Below are 21,913 nucleotides of genomic sequence, written 5' to 3' on the forward strand. Positions count from 1 at the left end.
CATACACCTAAAGGCAAGCTTTAATTAGCTTCAACCAAGTTTAGCAATTAAATTAGGGTGTGATTAGTAAATAGCTATTTACAGAGTGTGCCAAGTGAAGAAGTGAAAGCTTCTCAGGCTCTCAGAATTGTTCTGCTGTGGTCTTAGGTAGATGCTGTAAATATCTTATTTTCAACTAATTGGATTTTCAGCTATTTGTTTTATTTTATTCTGTGATGAAGATTAGCTTTCTGGTGGAAAAACCTCTCACTGAAGATTTACCAAAAGCAAAGCACTGGGGGATTGGGGCAAGCAACAGAGCAGTTTTAGAAATGTTATCTGAATCTTATGGAATATTTGGTTCTGATACCTGGCAGGCATCAAGTGCAGTTGCACTTGTCTACCTGATTTATCTTTTCCTGGAGGAGCGGAGACTATAATACATTGTGGGAAGTGCAGGCTGGTCATGTTGCATTAAGGGAAGGTGGGTAACTAGAGCAGGTTTTTCAAAGGTGCTGAGAGCTCAGGTCTTGATCCTGGGGGAATATAAATATGTACTTAATATATTCAACACATTGGACTTCAGAAGGGACTGCATGGGTATAGTTACTTCAGATATGGAGACATCACAATTAGCTGGGCTCTGTGGTAGATGCTTTGATTTTAGGGGATCCTCTTGACTGAAAAGAGAGACTGTAATTTCATTTTTAATTTCATGGTAGGTTAAGAACTGTTAGAGACTGCTTGGATACCAGGGTCTGTTGTTAAAATTTTGTTTATGTGTACTCATTGCAATTTGTGCTGTTTAAGCCACCAGGAACGTGCAAGTATGAATGATAATGAATATTTAAGGCTTACAGAATAATAACATGCTAGTTATTAAGCTTTACTCAGGAAAGAAAAATAGGCAATAGGCTTATAAAAAGGGCACCAAGTACTGAAATGGAAAAATGGAAAATCATTATGTCTCTCCATTCTTTAAAATCAAGTCAGCAAGTAAACATTTAGCCCACTAGCTGGCAGACAGGCAGACACCAATTCTAACAGTAAATGAAATTGTCTTCTGGTGTCAGTTACTTTATCCATTTAAGTTTGAGTGTAGACACCTAATGGGCTTGTTGTGTGCTTGTATGTACCTATGCCTGTATGTGGGAGTGTTCCTCTCCTTATGGCCACATCCTTCCCAGCTGTGGCTGCCTGCCCTTCTAAACAAAACCACTCTTTGAAAGATCTTGAACCTCATGTTGATCACATTGACTTCCTAAGTCAGGTAAGTCACCCAGGGTCTAATTGCTTGAATCAGTGTCTGGCCATGTGATTGTACCTGGAATGATTAGAAAACTCTTCTCTGAGAAACCTGCAGTGAATAAAGTTGTAACATTCTTCCTGAGGTATTTCAGTAGTACTAGGAAGATGGAATGCCTGGAGAGAGGAGATAAATGAAGAAGTATTTGTATCAGTTACATAAAGACCTGATACCTGGTAAATATTTTGCATTATTTTTGCAACAACATTTATCATCCTTGTGGTATTAGTATGTCTTAGTGGTGAAAGTTCAATATGTGGATGTATGAGGAGAGTGATGAGGTCGGAGCGTGGGATGGATTTCCCTTGATTTTACTGCCTGGTGAAACCAGGACGTTCCACAGATGGAATCCAGGCTTTAAATTTGCTTTAGTGAGAGAAAAGCGGGTGACAGAGGAAAAGGATAGCTAACCGGGACATGTGAGCTGCAGCTGTCTGCTGCACTCCAGGACTCGGGTTTTTTCCAGAGGCTTCAGAAGGAATGAAATCAGCATGTAAAAGTTGAAGAAATCTAACTGGAGTACTTCAGTAGGTAGGAGAAAGCTACATGATCACGTTCATTTGTACTGGTAGAAATGGGATATAAAGTTGTCGCTGGTTTTCCTTCCTATAGTAAATACAAACAGAAAAGGCAAAACGTCCCCAAACCAGGTTGTGCAGGGATGTCTGCATGTAACATGGTTATAAATTTGAGGTGAAAAAATAGATGTTGCCTCAAAATCTCCATGCCTTTGATAGTGTGCTTAAGGAAGTGTATTAACATTTGACCATGCATTTTGCTCTGGCAGCAGAGAATTACAGAATGACTTTCTTGCATAAAATATTGAAGCAGCTGAAGATAAAATCGGGACATTAGTTGACTAAAAAGGAAAAAACCAAAATGTAGTTGCAAGCAATCTTTGTAGAAACAATTAAAGAATTCAGGAGTACTGCTGATCTTTTTCTTCCATTCAAATTAATTGTGTACATATTGGTCGGTCTTTGGAAACAAGGAAAAATACTGGCAGTAAAATAAGCTTTAAAATATGTATGCTTTTATACTGTTTTTTAAGGGGTTTTAGTAATTTTATTCATACTGTTGTCTCCTAAAATAGCAAAAAAGTGGAAAGAAGTCAGATTTTTGAGAACTGCTGCCTTAGCATCTTACGTAGATTGTGCCTATATATATTTACATAAACCAGTACAGATATGCATATTTAAGTAGCTTATGCTAGGACCTTGTATATACTGGTTTATGTTCAAATAAGTTTTGGAATTAATATATTGCTAGCTTAATATACAGAATTGGTAATGTTCTGTGACACTGCATGTTTCTGAGTGAGTTTATTGAGGCTTTGATCCATAACATCTATGAGTATGACATTGGTTTTCTATTAAAGTACTTCTTTCATTTTACTTCAGCAAATAATCAAGAATGAACGTAGAAGGCATTAAGTACCTCTGTTTATGCAGCTTGTAGTGCATGATTGGAATTTCCTATGTGAAGATAAGGCAAAATAAATAGTGCAAGTAGGGAAATTAGTCTGCACACATTTTTAAATTGCAATGCCCCTGTGTATTTGGAGAAGCTGTCTGATCTCAACAGGGTCTAATGAAAGGAAAAATAAAAAGCAAGTGGGAAATACCTTCCTGTCTGCACTCACTGTTTAGGAAGAGAAGAGATTTTGCATGTGTAGCTTATCTGGCCCTAGGAGCAGGGAACATTCATGAGTCATGAGGTTGGAAGAAGCTGAAGGAGGCAAACAGAGATTACAGCTGTTAGGAGGTATGGAAATAGTTGCATAGCTCAACAATCACTGATTATTATTTATGGTATAACAGTAAGAACTAGACTTTGGTACAAAATTTGAATGTTTATATTACTGATGAAAGTCTAGCCCCTTGCTAAAACAGCAACTGTATTTTGCTTGTCAGACTGTGGGCAGCCACATACACCCTGGCAGCATGGTGACATTGGGGTCCTTGAGTTTTTCACAAATTCATCATCGTGGTGGAAGTTTTTAGAGCAAACTACTAACTAGAGGCTTTGGAAATACTGGCAGCATTTTACTTACCTGCCCTTGAATATGTGTGTTTCTAGCTGCGTCTATACATCTATATGCAATTTATTAAAACCAGGTAGTTCAAGATGCTTACTGCTCCTTTGGCACAACAACTGTGCTATTAGAGTAGGTACTGCCAAATACAGTAATGAAAGTTAGTAATCATGATTATTTTTATTTTGGATACCATGAAAATATTTAATTCTCTCTTAATCTAAACATTTAGCTTATTAACATCTAAAAAAGAGGCTGATGTCATGAGGCATAGTAGTGAAAATATTTAGATGGGAATCAGAAGTCTGTTGAAGTGATCAAGGAGAGCTCTTAAGAGGTTCAGTAACTATCAGGAATATATACAGAAAAATTAATTAAATCCAAGACAAAATTTAATTGTGAAGATGGTATATAAGATGATTGCAAAATGTTTTTATTTGCTGTGGTTTCATATATTACATACCACAGTTTCTGTTATGTTAGAAATGCTTGTTAAAGAAAACTGTGATTTGCACAGGCGTGAAGGTTTCCACAATGCACAAACCCCAGCATTGCCTTCTGTTCTTTTTACGGGCTGCATCGTACCTGGAATCCCTTTTGTTGCATAGAGACCTCAGTTACATCCAGAATCTCTGTGTTACAGCAGTACTAATAATAGTAAAGAGTACCCATATATGATAAATGTCTTGAAATATAGGAAATGAGGCTTCTTTTCTTCCCCACAGGAGAAGGTTTTAAAGAACCCTTCAAGAGTTACAATGGGGCTTGGTGTGGTGATACTTGCAAATGAAATTTTGCTATTGCTTGAGGGTAGAATATAGATTCAACCAGATTATTTCCATTCACTTTTTGTTATTTACAAGACCAAGGGTGGTATTACATATTGTTATCCAAAGAACCTGGAACTGAACCCTGTGCTATGATGTTAGACCAGCTGTAGCCTTTCTACTAAATTGTCTTTGCAGATCCAAGGTATAAAAAACAGTGTAATTAATTCTTAACTCCAGCATTTGATCGTCAACTTGTATTTTCACAGATACTTGGCTTGCTTTTTAAGTAGAATATGAATGAAGTTTACAATATGGTAAACAATCTAATTGGTTTGTGATTTTAATATAAAAGTATAACTGGCTTCAAAAGAGATTAGAAGAATTTATGGAATTATAGTCTTCACACAAATGCCTGGAAACCTTTAAACCAGTCTGTATGGAAGGGAGAAGATACTTCCCTCCCTCAACTTTCTTTTTATGCTCTTTCCTTAAGCTAATGGCCATTGTCAAAGATAAGGGATTGGGCAAAACGGCCTTTGTTCTGATCACTAGGACTTTTTTGGTGACTGGTGTCAAAGGGAAATTTATCAAACCAGAGTGACAAAAATAGAGGAGCAATCTGCATGTATAGGTAGATACCCTGCCCCCAGCACATACCTTGAAGATACTGAAAAGAAAAATGTGTGGATTAACCTGTTACGCTGTAGCCATTGCTTGGATATCCTCTCCCTCTATACAGGTTCAGTTCCACATCCTTCCACAAGAGGAATTTACCTGTGTCTGAGACTAGTTGATCCTGAGAAGGATGCTATTGGGTTCCAAGAATCATGCCTAGGAAGCCTTGCAGTTGCTGGGAGGGTGGACTAGCTTGTGTTTTGCCTGATGTCTTGATTGCTTCTGTGTGTCTTCACATACATTTCTTTCTCTGTTACTTAGAAGTTTAGGCAGTGTTTGTGCCAATGTAATTATTAGACATTAAGCAGTGGTAGACACACAGATGTTGAGGATATTTGTGTGCAAATTGGCTCCAAAATGAAATTCTAGATTCATTGTTCTCACCAAAATTCCAGAATCCCTGAAATCTTAAAAAAACAAACAAACCAAACCAAACAACAACAAAAAACAAGCCAAACCAGGGGGTTGCTGAGGTTGCACTCTATGTCAAACCCAAGCCTGGAATAGAAGTGGCTCAAGCTATATCTTCTGATCTGAGCATCTGCCAGGATCAACCAACAGGTTCAAAAGATAGCCTGAGACAGAGCAGTGTGTGCCTTATTTTATATGACTGGTAACTCAACAGTGGTTTGTATAAAATTCTAGTAATAAACAGGCAGTAGCACATAAAAGTCAGAATATGCCTCTAACACAGGCTGTATATTAAGTATGAGATTCTTAGGGTAACCGCAGTAGGATGCCTTTTTCAGTCACTGAGCATTTGAGCATAATACCTGAGTTATGTCAGGTTGCTGAATTTTACCTCGCCCTCCTCAGTGACTCTCATTCCTCAGTTGTCCTCCTCACTGTAATTTCCACAGACTCCTTGCTGCCAACAGGTGTGGTTTGGAGGCCTCCTTCCTGCTAGACATACCTAGCCAGTCTGGCTCTCTGCTAATCGTGTCACCATGCAGAAGCATTTGGCCTTTATATTCATAAATTTTACCAGAAATATTGTCATCCACCTGCTGACATCAGTTTTGATCTGGGACGGAATGTGAGGGTGAAACTAGGAGGAAAGCAGCTGGAACTAGCCAGAAAAGAAAGACAACTTCAGCAGCTCCAAAGAAAAACAACATATGAAATGTTTTCATATTCATCCTTTTTTGCATGCTTGGCCTCCAAGGCTCTGGTGTGTTACTTGGTTTTATTCTTTAAGCTATTTAGTGTACCTGTGTTCTAGAATTGAAAGTTGTTCAAAACTGTTTTGTTCTGACTTGTTTAGTGTGTTTAAGCTCAATGTGGCTTAATTTTATACTTTCTTGCTGAGACATTTTCATTTCCATTTCACGCAGCATGGAGCTGTGGCACTTTTATATGGCAAGTGTCTTCATTACTGGACAACTGGCATATTTCATTTGTAAATGAATGCTTGTTCTTATCTACATGTATTGTATATAGATAGCACTACCAAGTTTTTCTTTTAAGTAAGTATGTGGGTGGGGAATTTGAAGGCTAGAGGGGAATCTTAGAAGCATAACTCCCATGAATCTTGCATTGTGAAGAGCTTGCTCTTAGTTGAATTTTGGATTGTAGTTAATGTAGTTGTGTGAATCAGAACAAAGCATGATTGTGAAAGCAGAGCAGTGAACAGTTCGTTTCAGTTATATGTTGTACCTTAGTGTCAAACTCTAACAGCTCTGTGTTCAAAGCTGAAGAAATAAAATATGAATTTAAAGTGCTACTTTAAATTGCATACAGCTAGAAAGCCTCCGTGTTGTTAATAAAATTCACTGACCCATTTCCTCCACAATTAAAAATCTCTTTCTGAGGAAATTATGTTCTCTATTTCTTACTATCTTTGTTTGTTTTTTTCTAGGGAGATTTTCAAAATGGATGACTGGAAACCGCTTCTTGTTCTTCTCTTTATTTCTACCTTCTGCTCTATAGATGCACAGCAGACAGGTAATACACTAAAGAAATTACTCTTCTTCTAGTTGATAACAAAATTAATTTTTTCCATTTATATCCAATGCCAGAGAGATATGAAGAATTGATGACACATTATTCTGGGGATAATGTGGTATGTTTTTATGAAACATATACTAATGAGAGAGTTAGGAGAGTTGTCCTAAAAAAATGCAAATAAAATGCAGCAGCTCATTAAAATTTGTTTTTGTTCATGCATGCTGAGGTTCCATATTTTCAAAAGCAATGAAAAACTCTTACAATTGTAAGACTGCCAAAAGCAAGATAAGTCACAGGATTTAACATTTTCATTTTAGTAGTCAGGTCTTCTGGAAGATCTGCATGAGGACAGTGTTCTGTCCAGTTGTAGAACATTTTCTGCATGACTGTTGATTTGAGGAAATAATAACTGTTTCATCCATGCCCTGCTAGTGTCATATGCTTCTGAAAGGTGTGGAAACACATGGGTTTAGTATTTACTACAAGTAAATGTGGTCGGTCCTGTTTAAGTTTCCCCTCAGATAATAAATATTTATTAGTAATGTATGCTTGCAGAATGGAGCTGAAAGTGCATGAATAACTTCTCCCTTGGGCTCACTTGATAGCCAGTCAACACATTGTTACAGTTGTTGTTTACATACGGAAGTGTGTAAAGCAATTACCATATGCATTTACTACATATGAGTTCTGTGCAGGCTGTGTATGGAAATCACGTTGGTGTGAATTTCAACATCTCTCCTTTGCGTAAGAGTGATGTTGGAGAAGGATGTAGCCTCTGACCCTCTTTATGATGAACTTTATGATGAAAAGAAGGAACTAGTGGGTGCTGAGAATTTATCAGGATAGATGAAGGATTTTTCTGCAAAAGGCCCAAGGGTCTTGGGTTCTGAAAAGCAATCAGGATGCAAAATTATGCTTCTAATAGATTACATATCCTGTAGGAAAACAGGAAAGTTACAAAACATTTCTTCAGTCTGCAGGAAAGCTTCTATGGCAGACATCTTCATGGCAGATGGATCCTGAAGTATAGGGACAAAAAGCTTTAAGATCACGCAAGACTTCTTGTACGCAATGGTCAATGACTTTGATATCAGGCAAGATAAAATCTGTGTTGGTATGATTCAGTACAGTGATGTGCCATACACTGAATTCTTGTTGAACTCTTACTATAACGGGAATGATACCTTATAGAGGATACAGAAATTATATTACAAAGGAGGAAGCACCAAAAGTGGGCAGAGCCTCCAGTTTATGCTAGAGAATCACTTCATAAAGCTGGTGAAGGGTCTAGAGCACAAGTTTTATGAGGAGCAGATGAGGAAACTGGGGTTGTTTAGCCTGGAGAAAAGGAGGCTGAGGGGAGGGAGATCTTACCGCTCTCTACAACCACCTGAAAGGAAGTTGTAGTGAAGTGGGTGTCAGTGTCTTTTCTCAGGTAACAACTGATAGGATGAGAGGAAATGGCCTCAAGTTGCACTAGGGGAGGTTTAGATTGGATATTAGGAAAAATTTCTTTACTGAAAGAGTTGTCAAGCGCTGGAACAGGTTGCCCAAGGAAGTGGTTGAGTTACCATCCCTGGAAGTATTTAAAAGACATGTAGATGTGGCGCTTAGGAACATGGTTTAATGATGGACTTGGCAGTCCTGGGTTAACGGTTGGACTTGATGAACTCAGAGGTCTTTTCCAGCCTAAGTGATTCTATGAATCTAAGTGCTGGTAGCCAAAAGGAAGAAGGGGTTCCTCAGATTGCTATTGTGATAACAAATGGACAACAGGCTGAAGATACTTTTCGAAACCCAGTCACAGCAATCAAGATGCTAGCTTCACATTGTATGCTAGAGATGTTAAAGGTTCTGCTTTGTCTGAGCTTCAAGAAATAACTAGTGAGCTAACTGATAAGCATGTCTATGAAGTGGAAGATTTTGCTTCTCTGTAGAGACTCTCAGTATTCTACAGGTACTTCGTACTATGCCAGAGGAGGTAAATGGTCCAGCCACCCAGGTTGCCTGTGCTATGTCCTGAAAGAGCTGTTTTCTTTCCACATTTATTTTTTTCTGTTCATAGATGAAGTACATGGGATCACAGTGTGTTGCGAAAATATGGGTTTTAACTTTTTGCATCTTCCATCTATTGCTAACTAGATTTCAATAATATCATAACTGTGGTAAACTTTGAGTACCTGTCTACCATTAAAATATTCAAAATAATAGTTGGAGGGGGGAAGGGGAGGGGAGGAAGGGGAAGGCAGAAATGTGCAACACAGTTGCAATTCATTTAATGAATGATAAAATGTGCAGTCGGTTTTCCTTGCTCATGAACAAAGATGGAGAAGAAGCTGTAGTAGTTAATTCTACAATGTGATCTTCCTTGGACAGCTTGCAGAAAAGCCACTTTCGCAGATGTTGTCTTTTTAGTGGATACTTCAACAGGTATTGTCCAGGAAACCTTTCAGAAGGTAAAGAACTTCCTGTCCACCTTGGTTTCAAGTCTTCATGTTGGCCTTGATGCAATCCAAGTTGGGCTGGCACAATACGGTGATGACACTTATCTCTTGCTGAATTAGTGTTTGAAAAGTGATGTGTTGGAGCAGATTGGAGAGAATTGAGAACTTACATAGGGAGAGCTCTGGATTTTGTCAACAAGGAGTGTTTCACTGAACCTGCTTGTAGCAAAGCTAAGGGCTATGTCCCGCAGGTAGCCATTCTCATCACTGGTGGAGAATTCAGTGATGAAGTTGAATTGCTTGTCGGGAAACTGAAGAACAGAGACATCTCCCTCTATGTTGTTGGAGCTGGTGTCCAGAACGCAGCTGAGCTTCAGTGCTTCACATCTAGCATTCATATTCATAGGTCCTTAGTGTCTGGAAAGGAACCAGTGCAGATATACCCAAGGTATCCTAATCAAAAAGAGAAACAGGTAATTCAGTGTTACTTTAAAAAGAGCCTTCCTAAAACCCAACTTTGTCATCTGCAACTGACCATGCTGCTTCAGTGGGACTGTCAGCAGCAACTGTTGACAAAACTGTCTCACAGAGGCACTGTGGAGAGGGGGTGTGAGAAAATCCATCCTTGGATATGTGAGATGCATTGGCAAGGTGTGAGAGCAAATCCACAGTAATGCTGAGACACTACTGCAAAGCTTTCCCTGTGTAAAAAACATAAAGTAATATCTCTTATTGCATCTTCTTGGTGGCAACAGTAGCTTGGATGTCACACAGCCTGAGATTCAGCCTTTTATCAGATATCAGATGCTGGTTTTGTATCTGAGTTTATTCTGACTCGGTGCTGCAGTATCAGTTGAAGTATCAGTATTCAGGGAAGACTGAAGAAGAAAACATGCACAGTTGCTCTTTAAAATGACATATTCATGCCAGTTATGTAGTAAGACAATACAGAGTATGTGTTTGATGAGTTGCAAAAAGAAAAATGTAGTGAATTACAAATCAAAAAGCTGAGCTTTTCCTCTGCAGAAAGGTGGGAGGGACATACTGTGGGGTAAGCGGATGGCATTGATAGCAGGAAGAGACAGTTCTGGAGCAGTTCTTTATGCCCATCCTTACAGGGACTTTGACTGTCCTTTAAAGCTCCTTGTTCTCTTCCCTGGGTTTTCACCATATAGGTGATGTTTTACAAGTGTTAGATACATGCACTTTATTCTGTTTGTTATGCCATAAAATCAATCCAACCCAGTTCTCCAGGTTTCGTTCCCTTAGTGACCAGAAACTTACTGTGAGAAAGGAACACTGGGATGACCACACTGTTTGTCAAGGCTTTTTGTAACAACAGCTGAACAAATAAGATAACTTTGCCTGTCTTGCACACTAGGGTCAAAAGCCCCAAAACTGGCTGATGTTTGCCAGGGTGTTGGGGGCCAAAATGAAGAGCTGAGCCTTCCCTCCTAAAGTCAGAAGCTACTTGTCTGTGTGAATGACATCTGCTCAGCTGGTTTTCATAGAGGAGGACAGCTGGGCCTGTTTCAGTATGAGCTCTGCACCCCATCCCCTCTTTCTCCCATGAAGAGCTGAGCAGGCCTCCAGCTGAAAAGGCATCCCAAGGCTCCTGAAAGCAGAGAGAGCGCTGCTCTGGATAGTGGAGTGCACTGCCATGAAAAGTGTGACTGTAGCTGACGCAGTAGCACCTCCTTGTGTCTCATGGCCAGAGAATAGGGATATTTAATGGGAGATAGAGCCTAAACTTAATATGTATCAGGCACACTGGTTTAGAGTGAGAGAGAGAGAAGTTAAGGAAAGCATATTGGCTTTGATCTCACCGATGCATCCATTAATTGTTAAGTTCTGCATAAATTTGTCGCATAAAACAAAGATCATCTTCCTTTGAAGCCAGTTTTATCTTGTCCTGTTATCTGGTTTCCCATCTTTTCTGACCTTCTTTCCTGTAATAAACCTATTAATTCCCCTTTCTCCAGTCACCTTCTCTTAAACTGTCAGATTTTTCAAATTCGAAGAACTGCATTCAAAGTATGAAATGTCAACAGGGTAAAAAGACACCTTTGCAGCAGTAAGATGAGGCAGTTTAACAGTGTAGGTGTGTGTGGGAGAACAGGTGATTAGAAACAGGTTAGCTACATGGAGGTGTTAACTCCTGCAAATAAATAGATATTATCTACAGAGTATAGAATACCTACCAGAAGCTGTTTTACACATTCTCATGCACAACACAGTAGCACAAAAGTGAATGCTTTACTGCTGTTTTGGTATTATTGCTGGTAGATGGGAGTCGGCAGGGAATGATTTAAGAGCTGGGCAGTGTGGATGACCAATTGTCAGGGCTAAACTGCTGGTTACCTTTTGCACTGCCTCCAAACTTTATTAAAAAACCCAGATCTACGAAAAATCTCATAGCGAAACCATACTGTGTGTGCTGGACATGAACACATACTAGAAGAAATAGACAATAAATTTTATGTTTCTGGAATTATGGAAATGTTTAATCAGAAACATCCCTTACCAATTAGAAAAAAGTTGTTCCCTGAACTGATGATGGCCTTTGCATCACAGGTGTTCTGTGAATCTCGAAATCATGTGCAGCCTTACAACCTGGCTGAGGGGCATGGCTGGGGTGTGTGTGTAGACATGTATGTCTGTATAGATACACTTAACTGTTCTTGTTGTGGACTAAACAGAAAAGCTGTATAGATTTCTTAAGTTGCTCTGAGGCCTGAATGTCAGAATTTTTTTGCCGTAAAAACTCATTCAATGTGACTTTTTACGTTTAAAGATTTTCATACTGCTTACCAGCAAATCATACCCTCTAGAGGGCAGTTTGTACCACAAGTGAAAACACTGAGACAACAATGGCAACTCTGAGATGAAATTATTTCTGGATATATTTAGTAAAGAGCTGAACGCATTAATCTTTTCCTATGAGTGAGGGAAAATTCAGAAAACTGTAATGAAGCTTTCATGGAATAATGGTCTATAGGAACTAGGCCAAACTAGCAAACATGGAAAACAACCTTATATTTGGTAAGTGTTTCAGAGTCAATGGATGAAGAAGGAACAAAATTAGGGAGAGTGCTGTTTTACAGAAAAAATTGCATGCTTCTGACTTCCTTGCAGAAGTACAGCAATGGATGATAATGTATCTGGGGCACAGAATAAAATTCAGCATGACATGTGAAGAATCAAGGTACAGAAGAAATAAGCCAAGTGGTTTAGCTGCTAAATGAGGGCAAGTTGATTGGGGAGGGGGGAGTGATTAACCACATTACAGTCTTTACTATCAGGAGCAATGCAAGCAATTACGTAACTGAGGTAGCCCTCACCTTACAGCAGCTGTTATTCACAGTGGATATATGACATTGCAGGTAGGCAATTCTGCTTCTTTCTCTCACATTTGTTTTTGGCCTGTTGTTGTACATTTGTATGTATCACCTGGTCTTGTGACAAAGTGATAAAGCGCAGTCAGGCTTCAAGCTTCCCATTGCAATTGGAATATGTATTGCACATTCTCAATCATAGCAAAGCTCATGGAAACCTTAACAAGATTAGGCCCTTTTGAGGACATTTGACAGCTGGACAACTGTGACCTGTTTTGCAGTTTGGGTATGTGCATATATCCAGTAATGTAGTCCTTAGTATCTGCAAGTTCGTAATATCACCTCACTGATTATGACTTCTGGTTTTAAATCTACTGTATTGAATTTTGTTCCACTCCCACGATTCTGAAAAGAGACAAGATCACAAATAGTGTATGTTTATAGTTTCCTGATTCTTTTACTTTTTTTCAGATTGCGACATAGATCTTTCTATAGCAATTGATATTTCAAGGCGCATGTGGCCAGCATCCACAGTGCTTCTGAAACTGAAATTGCAAGCATATCTCCCCAGACTTTTACTCCAGATGAAATTGCTGCCAAATACCAGCTGTAGTGCTGTCTCTCCAGTCAACATTAGATTCAAGTTCCAAGTGTTGGCGCAGACCAAACAATTCATCTTTGACTCTGATTTTGAAGATTATAATGAGGAAATCATCCAGAAGTTCTTAGATGTACAGACCACTGTGGACACCTACCTAAATTCAGACTTCTTACAGGCACTTGAAGAGAAGTTCTTTAGTGTGACCTCTGCTAAAGTTAAGGTAACTGAATGATGTGAACATATATGTTGGAAAATTCGTTTGTTATTTACAGACTCTGATGCTAGGTACTCCAGGGAGACATAAAGGTAGTTGGTGTATTCAATAAACAGAATCATAGAATGATTGAGGTTGAAAGAAAACCTCTAAAGGTCACCTTGTTCCACCCCCTGCTCGAGGAGGGTCAACTAGAGCAGGCTGCCCAGGACCATGGCCAGATGGCTTTTGAGTATTTCCAAGAATTCCACAACCTGTCTAGGCAACCTGTGCCAGTGCTCAGTCACCCTCATGGTAAAAAGGTGTTTCCTTACACTTACGTAGAACCTCTTGTTCTTTCATTTGTCCTGATACAACTGCATACATGAGTTCCAATTCCCTAGGCACTCCTGTAGTGAGATGGTACCCAGAACATTTGGGTTAATACATACGATCATGAATATTCATACAGAAAACCTTCTTATATCTACCATGGAATGTCTTTGTTCTCTAAGTAGTGGTAAGAGTTCTCTTTCAGAAACTGAAAATCCTGATCCTGAATCTCTATCCAGAATAATGACAGCTCTAAGCAGAAGTCACATAAAACATCATTCAAGAAATTTGTTCACAGGGGTTTGTTTGTGTAGTTAACTTGTCAAATAATTTCAAATAAAAAAGCCATGCTTATGGCTTATGGATAACTGATGATCAGGAGAAACTGCAGTTAATTCATCTTGAAGTGAGGTTAAGGGAGAAGCGTAAGGCTTGATCTAATCTGTTCTGAAGAGAATGGGGAATATTTCTGCTTAGGTGAAAAAAAGTTAGATCTCATTGGATTGTTTCAGGGTCATTGCTCTTACAGTTTATTCTTAATGAGGCACTGACTCAGTAAAGCACTGAGCATGTCCTGTAGTAGCTGTTTGAATATAATCACTGAGGTCTCCATGCAGGAAGACCTTCCTACTGAGGAAGGAGGGGTTAGCTCTTGCAAAATACATGATGATTCTTCTACGAACCTTATTTTAACTTTTATAAAATGATAATTTTAATCTGATGTGGAGTGAGAAAGCCATATTGTTACTAATTCCCCTGCTTTCAGATGAAAGTTGGCATTCGTTTTTTACAAACATTTACAAGCATAGGTATGACTTACCAATTTAGGTTGTAATTTGGTGCATATATACTTTTGTTCCCAAATATTTCTTAAAATGTTATTTTATTCTGAATGGAGAACATGACCACATATGATTTTGCTTCTTTTGGGCCTCAGTAGGGAGAATTTGTTTGACATATAAGTAAAAGCAGTGCTTTTTCTCTCCTAGTTGCCAATTCTGTTAAATTTCTGTTGAAGATTAGAGTCAAGCAAGACTTTCTCCATATGCATTATTATTAGAAATAAATATCCTGCATACCTCAGCACTTTACCAGTGCATTAATATTCCCTTCTGATACTGTTTATGTGCAAATTTAAAATACAAGACTGTAGAATGCACACGAAATCAAAACTTAATCTCCCTAGGATCATGAGCAATAACATGCTTGTTCTGTAAAGATTATTAGTTATCAACCTCATCAGGGATAGTGATTCTCTGTTGTTTGCATTTCTTCTTTTCTTTTTTTTTTTTTTTTTTTTTGGTTTTCAGCAAAAGTTGGACCTAATTGCAGCATTTTTGTCAAAACAAGACTCAGATGCATTCCAACAAGAGCTTCATGTAAATGAAAGCTTTGTAAACTTGTATAATGCCCATGCTACCACCCCACATTCCTTGCCCCCCATGTTTTTAAAATTAAAATATTGGCAACAAAAAGCATCAAGCCCAGGCCCTACAGTGTTGTTTCAAACAGTCTGTGATATATTTACCCATCCATGGTCCAGTTCTCCACTGTATCACGCTCTGCTTAAGCAAATGTAGAATCAGTACCAGTGCCTCTGTATGGGATGTTTGGGAACTTTCCACCACCCAAACCAGTTAGCTCTGCCCACACTTGAATTCTGGTCTCCTTGCTGCTTTAGCACAGAAGTGGGACGTTTGCTGTGGCAGTCACTTCATTTGCCTTTGCCATCTGTGGGAAAAATTCACTTTTTCAGAAGTAACAGAGTTTGCATTAGTTGAAGCCCTGCATTGTGTAGGGCATGTAAAATAAGAAGGATGGGAGGAAAGGAGTTCTAGCTGTGCTTCTTCACTTGTTGGTCAGAGAGTTTGGGAGGACTTCAAGTCATTGCCACTGGGGGCAGGAGACAGTTCACCTGTGCAGCCACTTTCTGGGAAACGTAATCCACTGGATGAGTGGAGCCTGAGAAGTCTTCTGCTGGTTTGAAGGAGGAAGGTGAGGAGACAAATGGGAAAGGACTAGTAGCTTGGAGGGGAACTGTAAGAAACTGTGCTCTCCTCAGCCCTGAAAGAGGCTTAACTATAGCTTTTTGGCCTGAAAAGATGGGAATGTAGCCAATACAAAGGGTCAGGTTTAGCATCATTACATGAGCTAAACCTTATGTGTTAACAAGGAAAAGTATGGCAGAGAGTGGAGCAGGATGATTCACTGCCTATGTGGAAAGGGCAAGAGGGTATAAGAATCTGCAGGGAGGGAGGATTGACCCAGAGGGGATGCGGTTCTTGGTGTGGCTCAGTTGACAGCTAACTGGAGCTGCTCTTGCAGAAAGGGAAATTTTTGTTTGCACCAAGTTCTTCTCCACATTCACATATAGGAGAACTCTTCTGGTATCAGAGAAAGCTTTTCAGTGGATAAGTCACAGCAGAATTGGTCTTCTACCTAGCATACTAAGAAGATGACAGATAAAATTAATAGCAATGCTATGAACTGGTCAGTAAGACATATCTTTCACATGGGAGAGCTGTCAGGGAAGGGAGGCTTTTGCGTTCTGTTCTCCTTGCTCCTCAGCACTTTTCCTAGCACACTTTCATATCTACCACAGTGTAGTGCAATTTGACCATCTCATAGCCATTTTCAATGCAAACTGTACTTCTTCCAATGACTTGACTTTTAGTCTCTTCTTAATTGACTTGGCATTACTCCCTTTCTGAACAGGTTCTGTTAGTATTTTCAGATGGGCTGGATGATTCGCTGGAAGACCTCAGAAAAGCAGCTGACTCACTTCGCTTTAAAGGTATTACAGTACCACATTGATGCTTCAGCCTCCTGCTAGCAGTTGCCCAATGTATTGCTCCCCCACTGCAATTTTTCCACATAACATTGCCTCTCTGTGCTCATATGGCATTCCTCAGGAATCACTCAAAGAGTCTGTGCTTCTTCATGTGAACCAGTGTACATGATGGCTTGTCACCAGTTGGCAAATGATGGAAGGAACACTCGTAGGGGGGCCTGGGATGGTTCTGGTTTCTGGAGTCCAGCTCCAGCAGCTGAGGCAGTTTGGGGCAGCCCCTCTCACTGCTAAGTGCAGTACCAGAGGTTAGACTCAACTCTGAGTTCTGCAAGAGTAAAGAGTTTTACTCTTGTGTTTGGGCACTGAGTAGCAGTCTGGTCTGACAACTGGGGAGAGAAGTTAACTGGAAAGTTACTGGTCTGGATTTTTCTCTTACACATTTTTCTCAATAGCTTGATTTCTTTTAACTACTGTGTTGAAGATACGAATTGTAAGTCTTTTAGAGAACTGCTGTTACTCACAGTGATATTGTTGGTTAACTAATATAGTTCAGGCATTCACTAATTTAAATCCATGCTTACATTGAAGGTCTTGATGCACTTCTATTAGTTGGCCTGGACAGTACACAGAATTTGACTGAACTTCGGGAAATAGAGTTTGGCAGAGGGTTTGGGTACAATGAACCTCTGAGTGTTGGATTTGCAGAGATTGCAAACATCTTGCAGAGAAACCTTGTAAGTCCTTCTGTAATATAAACAAAAGGGGGAAAAACCCCAGGTTTTGTTTTGTGATTAATATACATAAATTAAATATTTCTTGTCATTTTTCAGGATACTGTTGCAGAAAGGAAATGCTGTAAGGTTGTTTGTAAATGCCTTGGAGAAAATGGTGACCATGGTGGCCAGGGAAGTCCTGGAAGGAAGGTAGGAATGCTAAGACAGACATTACTTAACATTTGCTTTATTTCTTATAGTGGGTTCATTTTTTTAGTATTTCAGAGCATGCATGCAGGTGCCCATGACCGTTGCTCTTAGGACAGGTGAAGGAGAAACATGAAATGTGGTCATTTCTCTGCTGCATGAAGTACACTATTGCAAAAGTATTTTTGTAATGAAAGTAATTCATACATATAAAAAATATTATGCATTCTCCTTCATCAATTCAGCAGAAAATGGAGAAGGATTTAAAAAATTAAGTCTGATTAACCAAGAGTCTTATTAGCTGTTGTGAATGAGAAACTTCCAGTTGCCAAGCCAAGAGTAGAAAATGATCCTTTTTCACTAGGTGTAAGCCTTATCCTTTTGTGCCTCTGGCTATTGCAAATATCCTCTTCTGTAAGTTTCTCCTGATCCAATACAGTAGTAATTTACATTTTTTCCTTTAAGATTTTGTATTGTCTGTTTTAAGCCTTTACAGATATCACCACTTCTACACTATGCTAGTAGACATCATTATTGAAGTTTTTAGAATATGTAGGCCCCATTTGACTACTATTCATTCCATTATTTCTACTTACTCCAGTAACATACTAAGTGAATTATATCTGCAGTTCACGCTCTTCAGTTATGTGGTTGCAGTTAAATGAATTTTTGGTTATCTCTTAGCAAAAATATAGTCTTCTTTTTTCTCTTAGTAAAAGTATAGTCTTCTAATATTTATTCATAAACCAATTTATTGATTTCTTCCATTAGTCTTGTTCATCTTATTAACACCTTTCTGTTCTACTGAAATGTTTAGGTTAATGTGCTTAAACAAAACAGTGTTCAGGATGAAGGCATAGTAGTTTTGCAGGCACAGACGTGATGCCTGGGTTGTACAGCCTACAATTGTAAAAACATGTTTTTGCAGCACAAATTCATGTCTCATTTTTGTTCATTTTCATTCCTAGAAATTCCATTTGTTCTAGTTTCTCTGTTCAAGTTTTTTTGAGGAGGGTATGAGATTTGTATGACTTCAAATGCGAAGTTGTACTATTGCTAAGTCTTTGTAAGTATTGCAATATCGTCATCCTAACAAGTTTTTGATTCCTTGTATTTTTCATTTCACCTTAGAATTTCATTACTGTGTAATGCTTCCTTTCCCAAATCACTAAGGAAGATAAATCAACCAAATATCCCAGTGAGCTTTGTTAACCCATCAGGCAGTTTCCTGAAATAACATACTGAAATTTTATATTGAATATTGAGGGGTTTTGTGGTTTTGTTTTTGGTTTTCTAGTTTGTGGGGTTTTTTTCACAGCCATGTCAAGTACATAGGATTGTGCAGAGTGTCTGTGTAACCGTAGTTGATGAAGCTTGCCCTCTTCAGCATAACCAGATCAGGAAATGGAGAAAGAATTTTTGGGAAATGTTTTCTATCTCTATGTGCCGAGTAATCTGATAGAAATTAACCCAGTGTGCTTTGAGAACAATGTTACTTATATCTGAAGTTTCTGTTTTTCAGGGAAGTACAGGTTACAAAGGATCTCCTGGCCATCCTGGTGAGGAAGGCGGGATTGTAAGTGATCATTATTCCTTCCCGCTAAGATGTTGTTGGTTGATGTGTGAACCTGTCTTCACTTACTTATTCACTCAGTGCTCATCAATGTGAACCTAAAATGTGTTTAAGCAACATGTATCTGAAGGTAAATATACAGACTTGATTCTCTGTGCCTCTGCACCTCACCATAGTTAGTAATAACTTATAATGCAGAAACAGGATCAATTAGAAAGAATCACACAACAGCATCTTATGTGGCATATTTATGGCTAACTCATACATTCATTTTTCATTACAGTCTGTACCAGATTCTGTGCTGATAGTTTTAGAAAAGGCCATCCCTTCCTGAGGAGATTGAGGCACGGACTTCTGAATTTGACCGGAAGACCTTTTATTAGTCCAAACCCCACACTTACATATCCTCGTTTGCTGTTCACGCACAACATACTAAAATATCATTGGTTAATCAATACTGTTCACGCACTTCTTGGCTACATATAATTGGTTAGTTACTAAGCTACAAACACACTGAACTTACCGCATTTTTTTTTCTCTCTTCTTTATCATCTGTGTGAGTTTCATGTTCTCAGCCAGCTCGACGTGGCATTGCGCATCTGCTCCAGCCTCACTTCATATCCCATTTTTCTTCCAGGCATTCAGCCAACCTTATCTTACTTTCTTTCTTCTTTAGCCTTCAAAGTACTTCACAGGCATCGCGGTCTCCAGCACCTGCCACAAAGCTCTCTACACCTTCCCTTCTTAGCATGAGTGAATATCTTATGACTGGATAACAAAGCTAAATTTTGCAGTGTGTTTTGGCGATTTCTGAACCCTTTGTGGTGTGCTGTTCCTGACATAAACTTGAACATAATGTGCATAAGCCAAATCCCAACCCACTAGGAGTGTTTCTTCCTCTTCTGCTGTCTAGAAACCAACAAAAATTCCATAAAGAATAGGACATAATTTTCTTAGCACCACAAGCACAGAACACTGTACACATGACATGGATGTTACTCCTAAATACAGGTGAGAAGCCTTCAAACTAAGAACCAGTAAGGATTTCTCTCTGTACATAACTGTAAAATCCACATTGGAGTAGTTCTAGTTCTCACAGTAGATTGGTCAGCCTGAATTTGTCTTTGGTGAGGCAGCTTGGGGCAAGCTTACTGTCTATTCAGAGAAAGGTGGTAGTGGAAAAGAAGAGTTGTCATTCTAAGATTATCAGGAAAGTGCATTGTGATGGTGGTTTTACAGTGTCTTTGGAAATCACTGGCTTAAACTACTGGAGCAGCTTCCATCGGAATATTTCTTTTTTCAGGTGGCCTGATTTGTTGAACAATAGAATAAAATTCCATATAAGTAATTTCCAGAATGACGTAAAAATACATACGTTACTCAGGAATGGAACTCTTTTTTTTACATCCTTTCAAAGATATGAATGACATGGTGTAAGTAGGAATTAAATTTCAAACAGCGAGGGTTTTTAAAATTGAGAAACATTTTGAACATGTTGAAAGGGAATGCCCAAAATTTTTCACCACAGCATTTTTATTTGAAAGAATCTAAATCTTGCCTGAAGTGGTGAAGGGGTGAAAACAATTTTGAATTTTTTTTCCTGTATAACACTGATTTTTTATTTTTGACCCTCTAAGGATACAGAATAATCTTCCAGGACAGATAAATTACAGAAATCTTATTTCTGAATTTTCTGGACCCTTCATTTTCCTTTTCTTTACTGTGGAAGGATGAGAAGAAGTCATGTCCACACTTCCTGAAACTTTTTCCATCTCCTGTGTGTGAAGCCTACTGGTGACTTTCATGTTTTAAATTTGCCTTGCTAAATGCTAAAATTTTTTCCAGCCACAAGATAAAAATTTGAATCATCCAAAACAGCTGAATATAGTAAATACATAGCAGAAAGCAGGCTGCTGATTATAGATTACAGAAAATGCCACAAAAGAAGGTTGAGGAGCTACTGCTGGACAGCTTTGGTTTACCTTGGTGTAGTACTCGGCTCAGGAATTAGTCTTAATGTTTCACATAGGGAATGCAGCTGTACCAAAATGCTTAACTTCTGGTTTTTTTCATATTATGGGGTGTTTTTGTGGCACCATTGTCTAACAATCTAGAATATCATCCATGTTGCTTTTTGGCTAATTTAGAGACCTTTTTTTACAGAAAGAGAATGGTCTTTGTTCTTCTGATCTTAGACTCTTCAAGTTTGACTTCCCTTTTGCATGGTAGTACAGAACCTCTCATGTTTCCTGTGTGTTTGTTCTCATTTTGTCATTGTTTACCTTTTTAGACAGCAGTTTTAAGGGAATCTGCTGTGAGATGCGCTCTTTTTCTAATTTTTTTTAGAACTTCCATCCATAGAAAGCTGGAATAGAAGTTCTCAGAGATCAGTGACTGGAGGAAAGTAATTCAATATTCAGTTAAAAAACAGTCCACCAAAAGGCCTTCCTTCAAGTACAATTTCAGTCAAAGATTGGTAGTGCAATTTTAAAACATCCCATGATAATGAGAGCAGAGAACCAGGTGCAACTCAAACTAGTAACTGACTGTTCTGTTATGGCCAGTATGAAAATTTCCAGGTGACTTCCATTTGTGTCCTTAGTCAGTGAATGGTGATATAATTCTGTGTTGCTTTAATTTTATATAATGACTTAACCCGTAGCCTTTTGTGCCTTTGAATGGCCGTTGTATGGATGAGTTTCAACATTCTCTTCTGTTTCTTAGGGGGAGAGAGGCCCAGCTGGTTTCAATGGGACTCAGGGAGACAGGGGATGCCCAGGTGCCAGAGGCCGTAAGGCAAGTATGTCATTTTAGAAGCATTTTCTAGTTTTGTTTCCCACAAACCTGTTTTCTGTACTGAGGACAAATACCATGAAGCTTGAATGGACAGCAAGACCCAGCTGTAAGAATAGCAGACAATTTTTGCTGTCTCCTTTTGGGAGGTACTTTGTGTAACCAAATCATGGCTTGGTCAAATGGCTAAGCTGACTCAGCAACTTGCCAGTGATTTT

General features: G+C 38.9%; 1 protein-coding gene across 1 annotated transcript in view; it reads left to right on the forward strand.

The window, feature by feature from the left end:
- Positions 1–7,783: 7,783 nt before the first annotated feature.
- The window catches only part of COL6A6 (collagen type VI alpha 6 chain), a 43,135-nt gene continuing 29,005 nt past the window's right edge, over positions 7,784–21,913 (forward strand). Inside the window, 9 exon segments of the mRNA XM_055803693.1 lie at positions 7,784–7,806; positions 9,383–9,629; positions 11,139–11,190; positions 12,963–13,312; positions 16,334–16,412; positions 16,998–17,143; positions 17,240–17,332; positions 18,852–18,905; positions 21,627–21,698. Of these exon segments, the coding sequence (XP_055659668.1) occupies positions 7,784–7,806; positions 9,383–9,629; positions 11,139–11,190; positions 12,963–13,312; positions 16,334–16,412; positions 16,998–17,143; positions 17,240–17,332; positions 18,852–18,905; positions 21,627–21,698 (1,116 nt within the window).

This window comes from Falco peregrinus, chromosome 5 (assembly GCF_023634155.1).
Source record: "Falco peregrinus isolate bFalPer1 chromosome 5, bFalPer1.pri, whole genome shotgun sequence".
Lineage (NCBI taxonomy): Eukaryota > Metazoa > Chordata > Aves > Falconiformes > Falconidae > Falco > Falco peregrinus.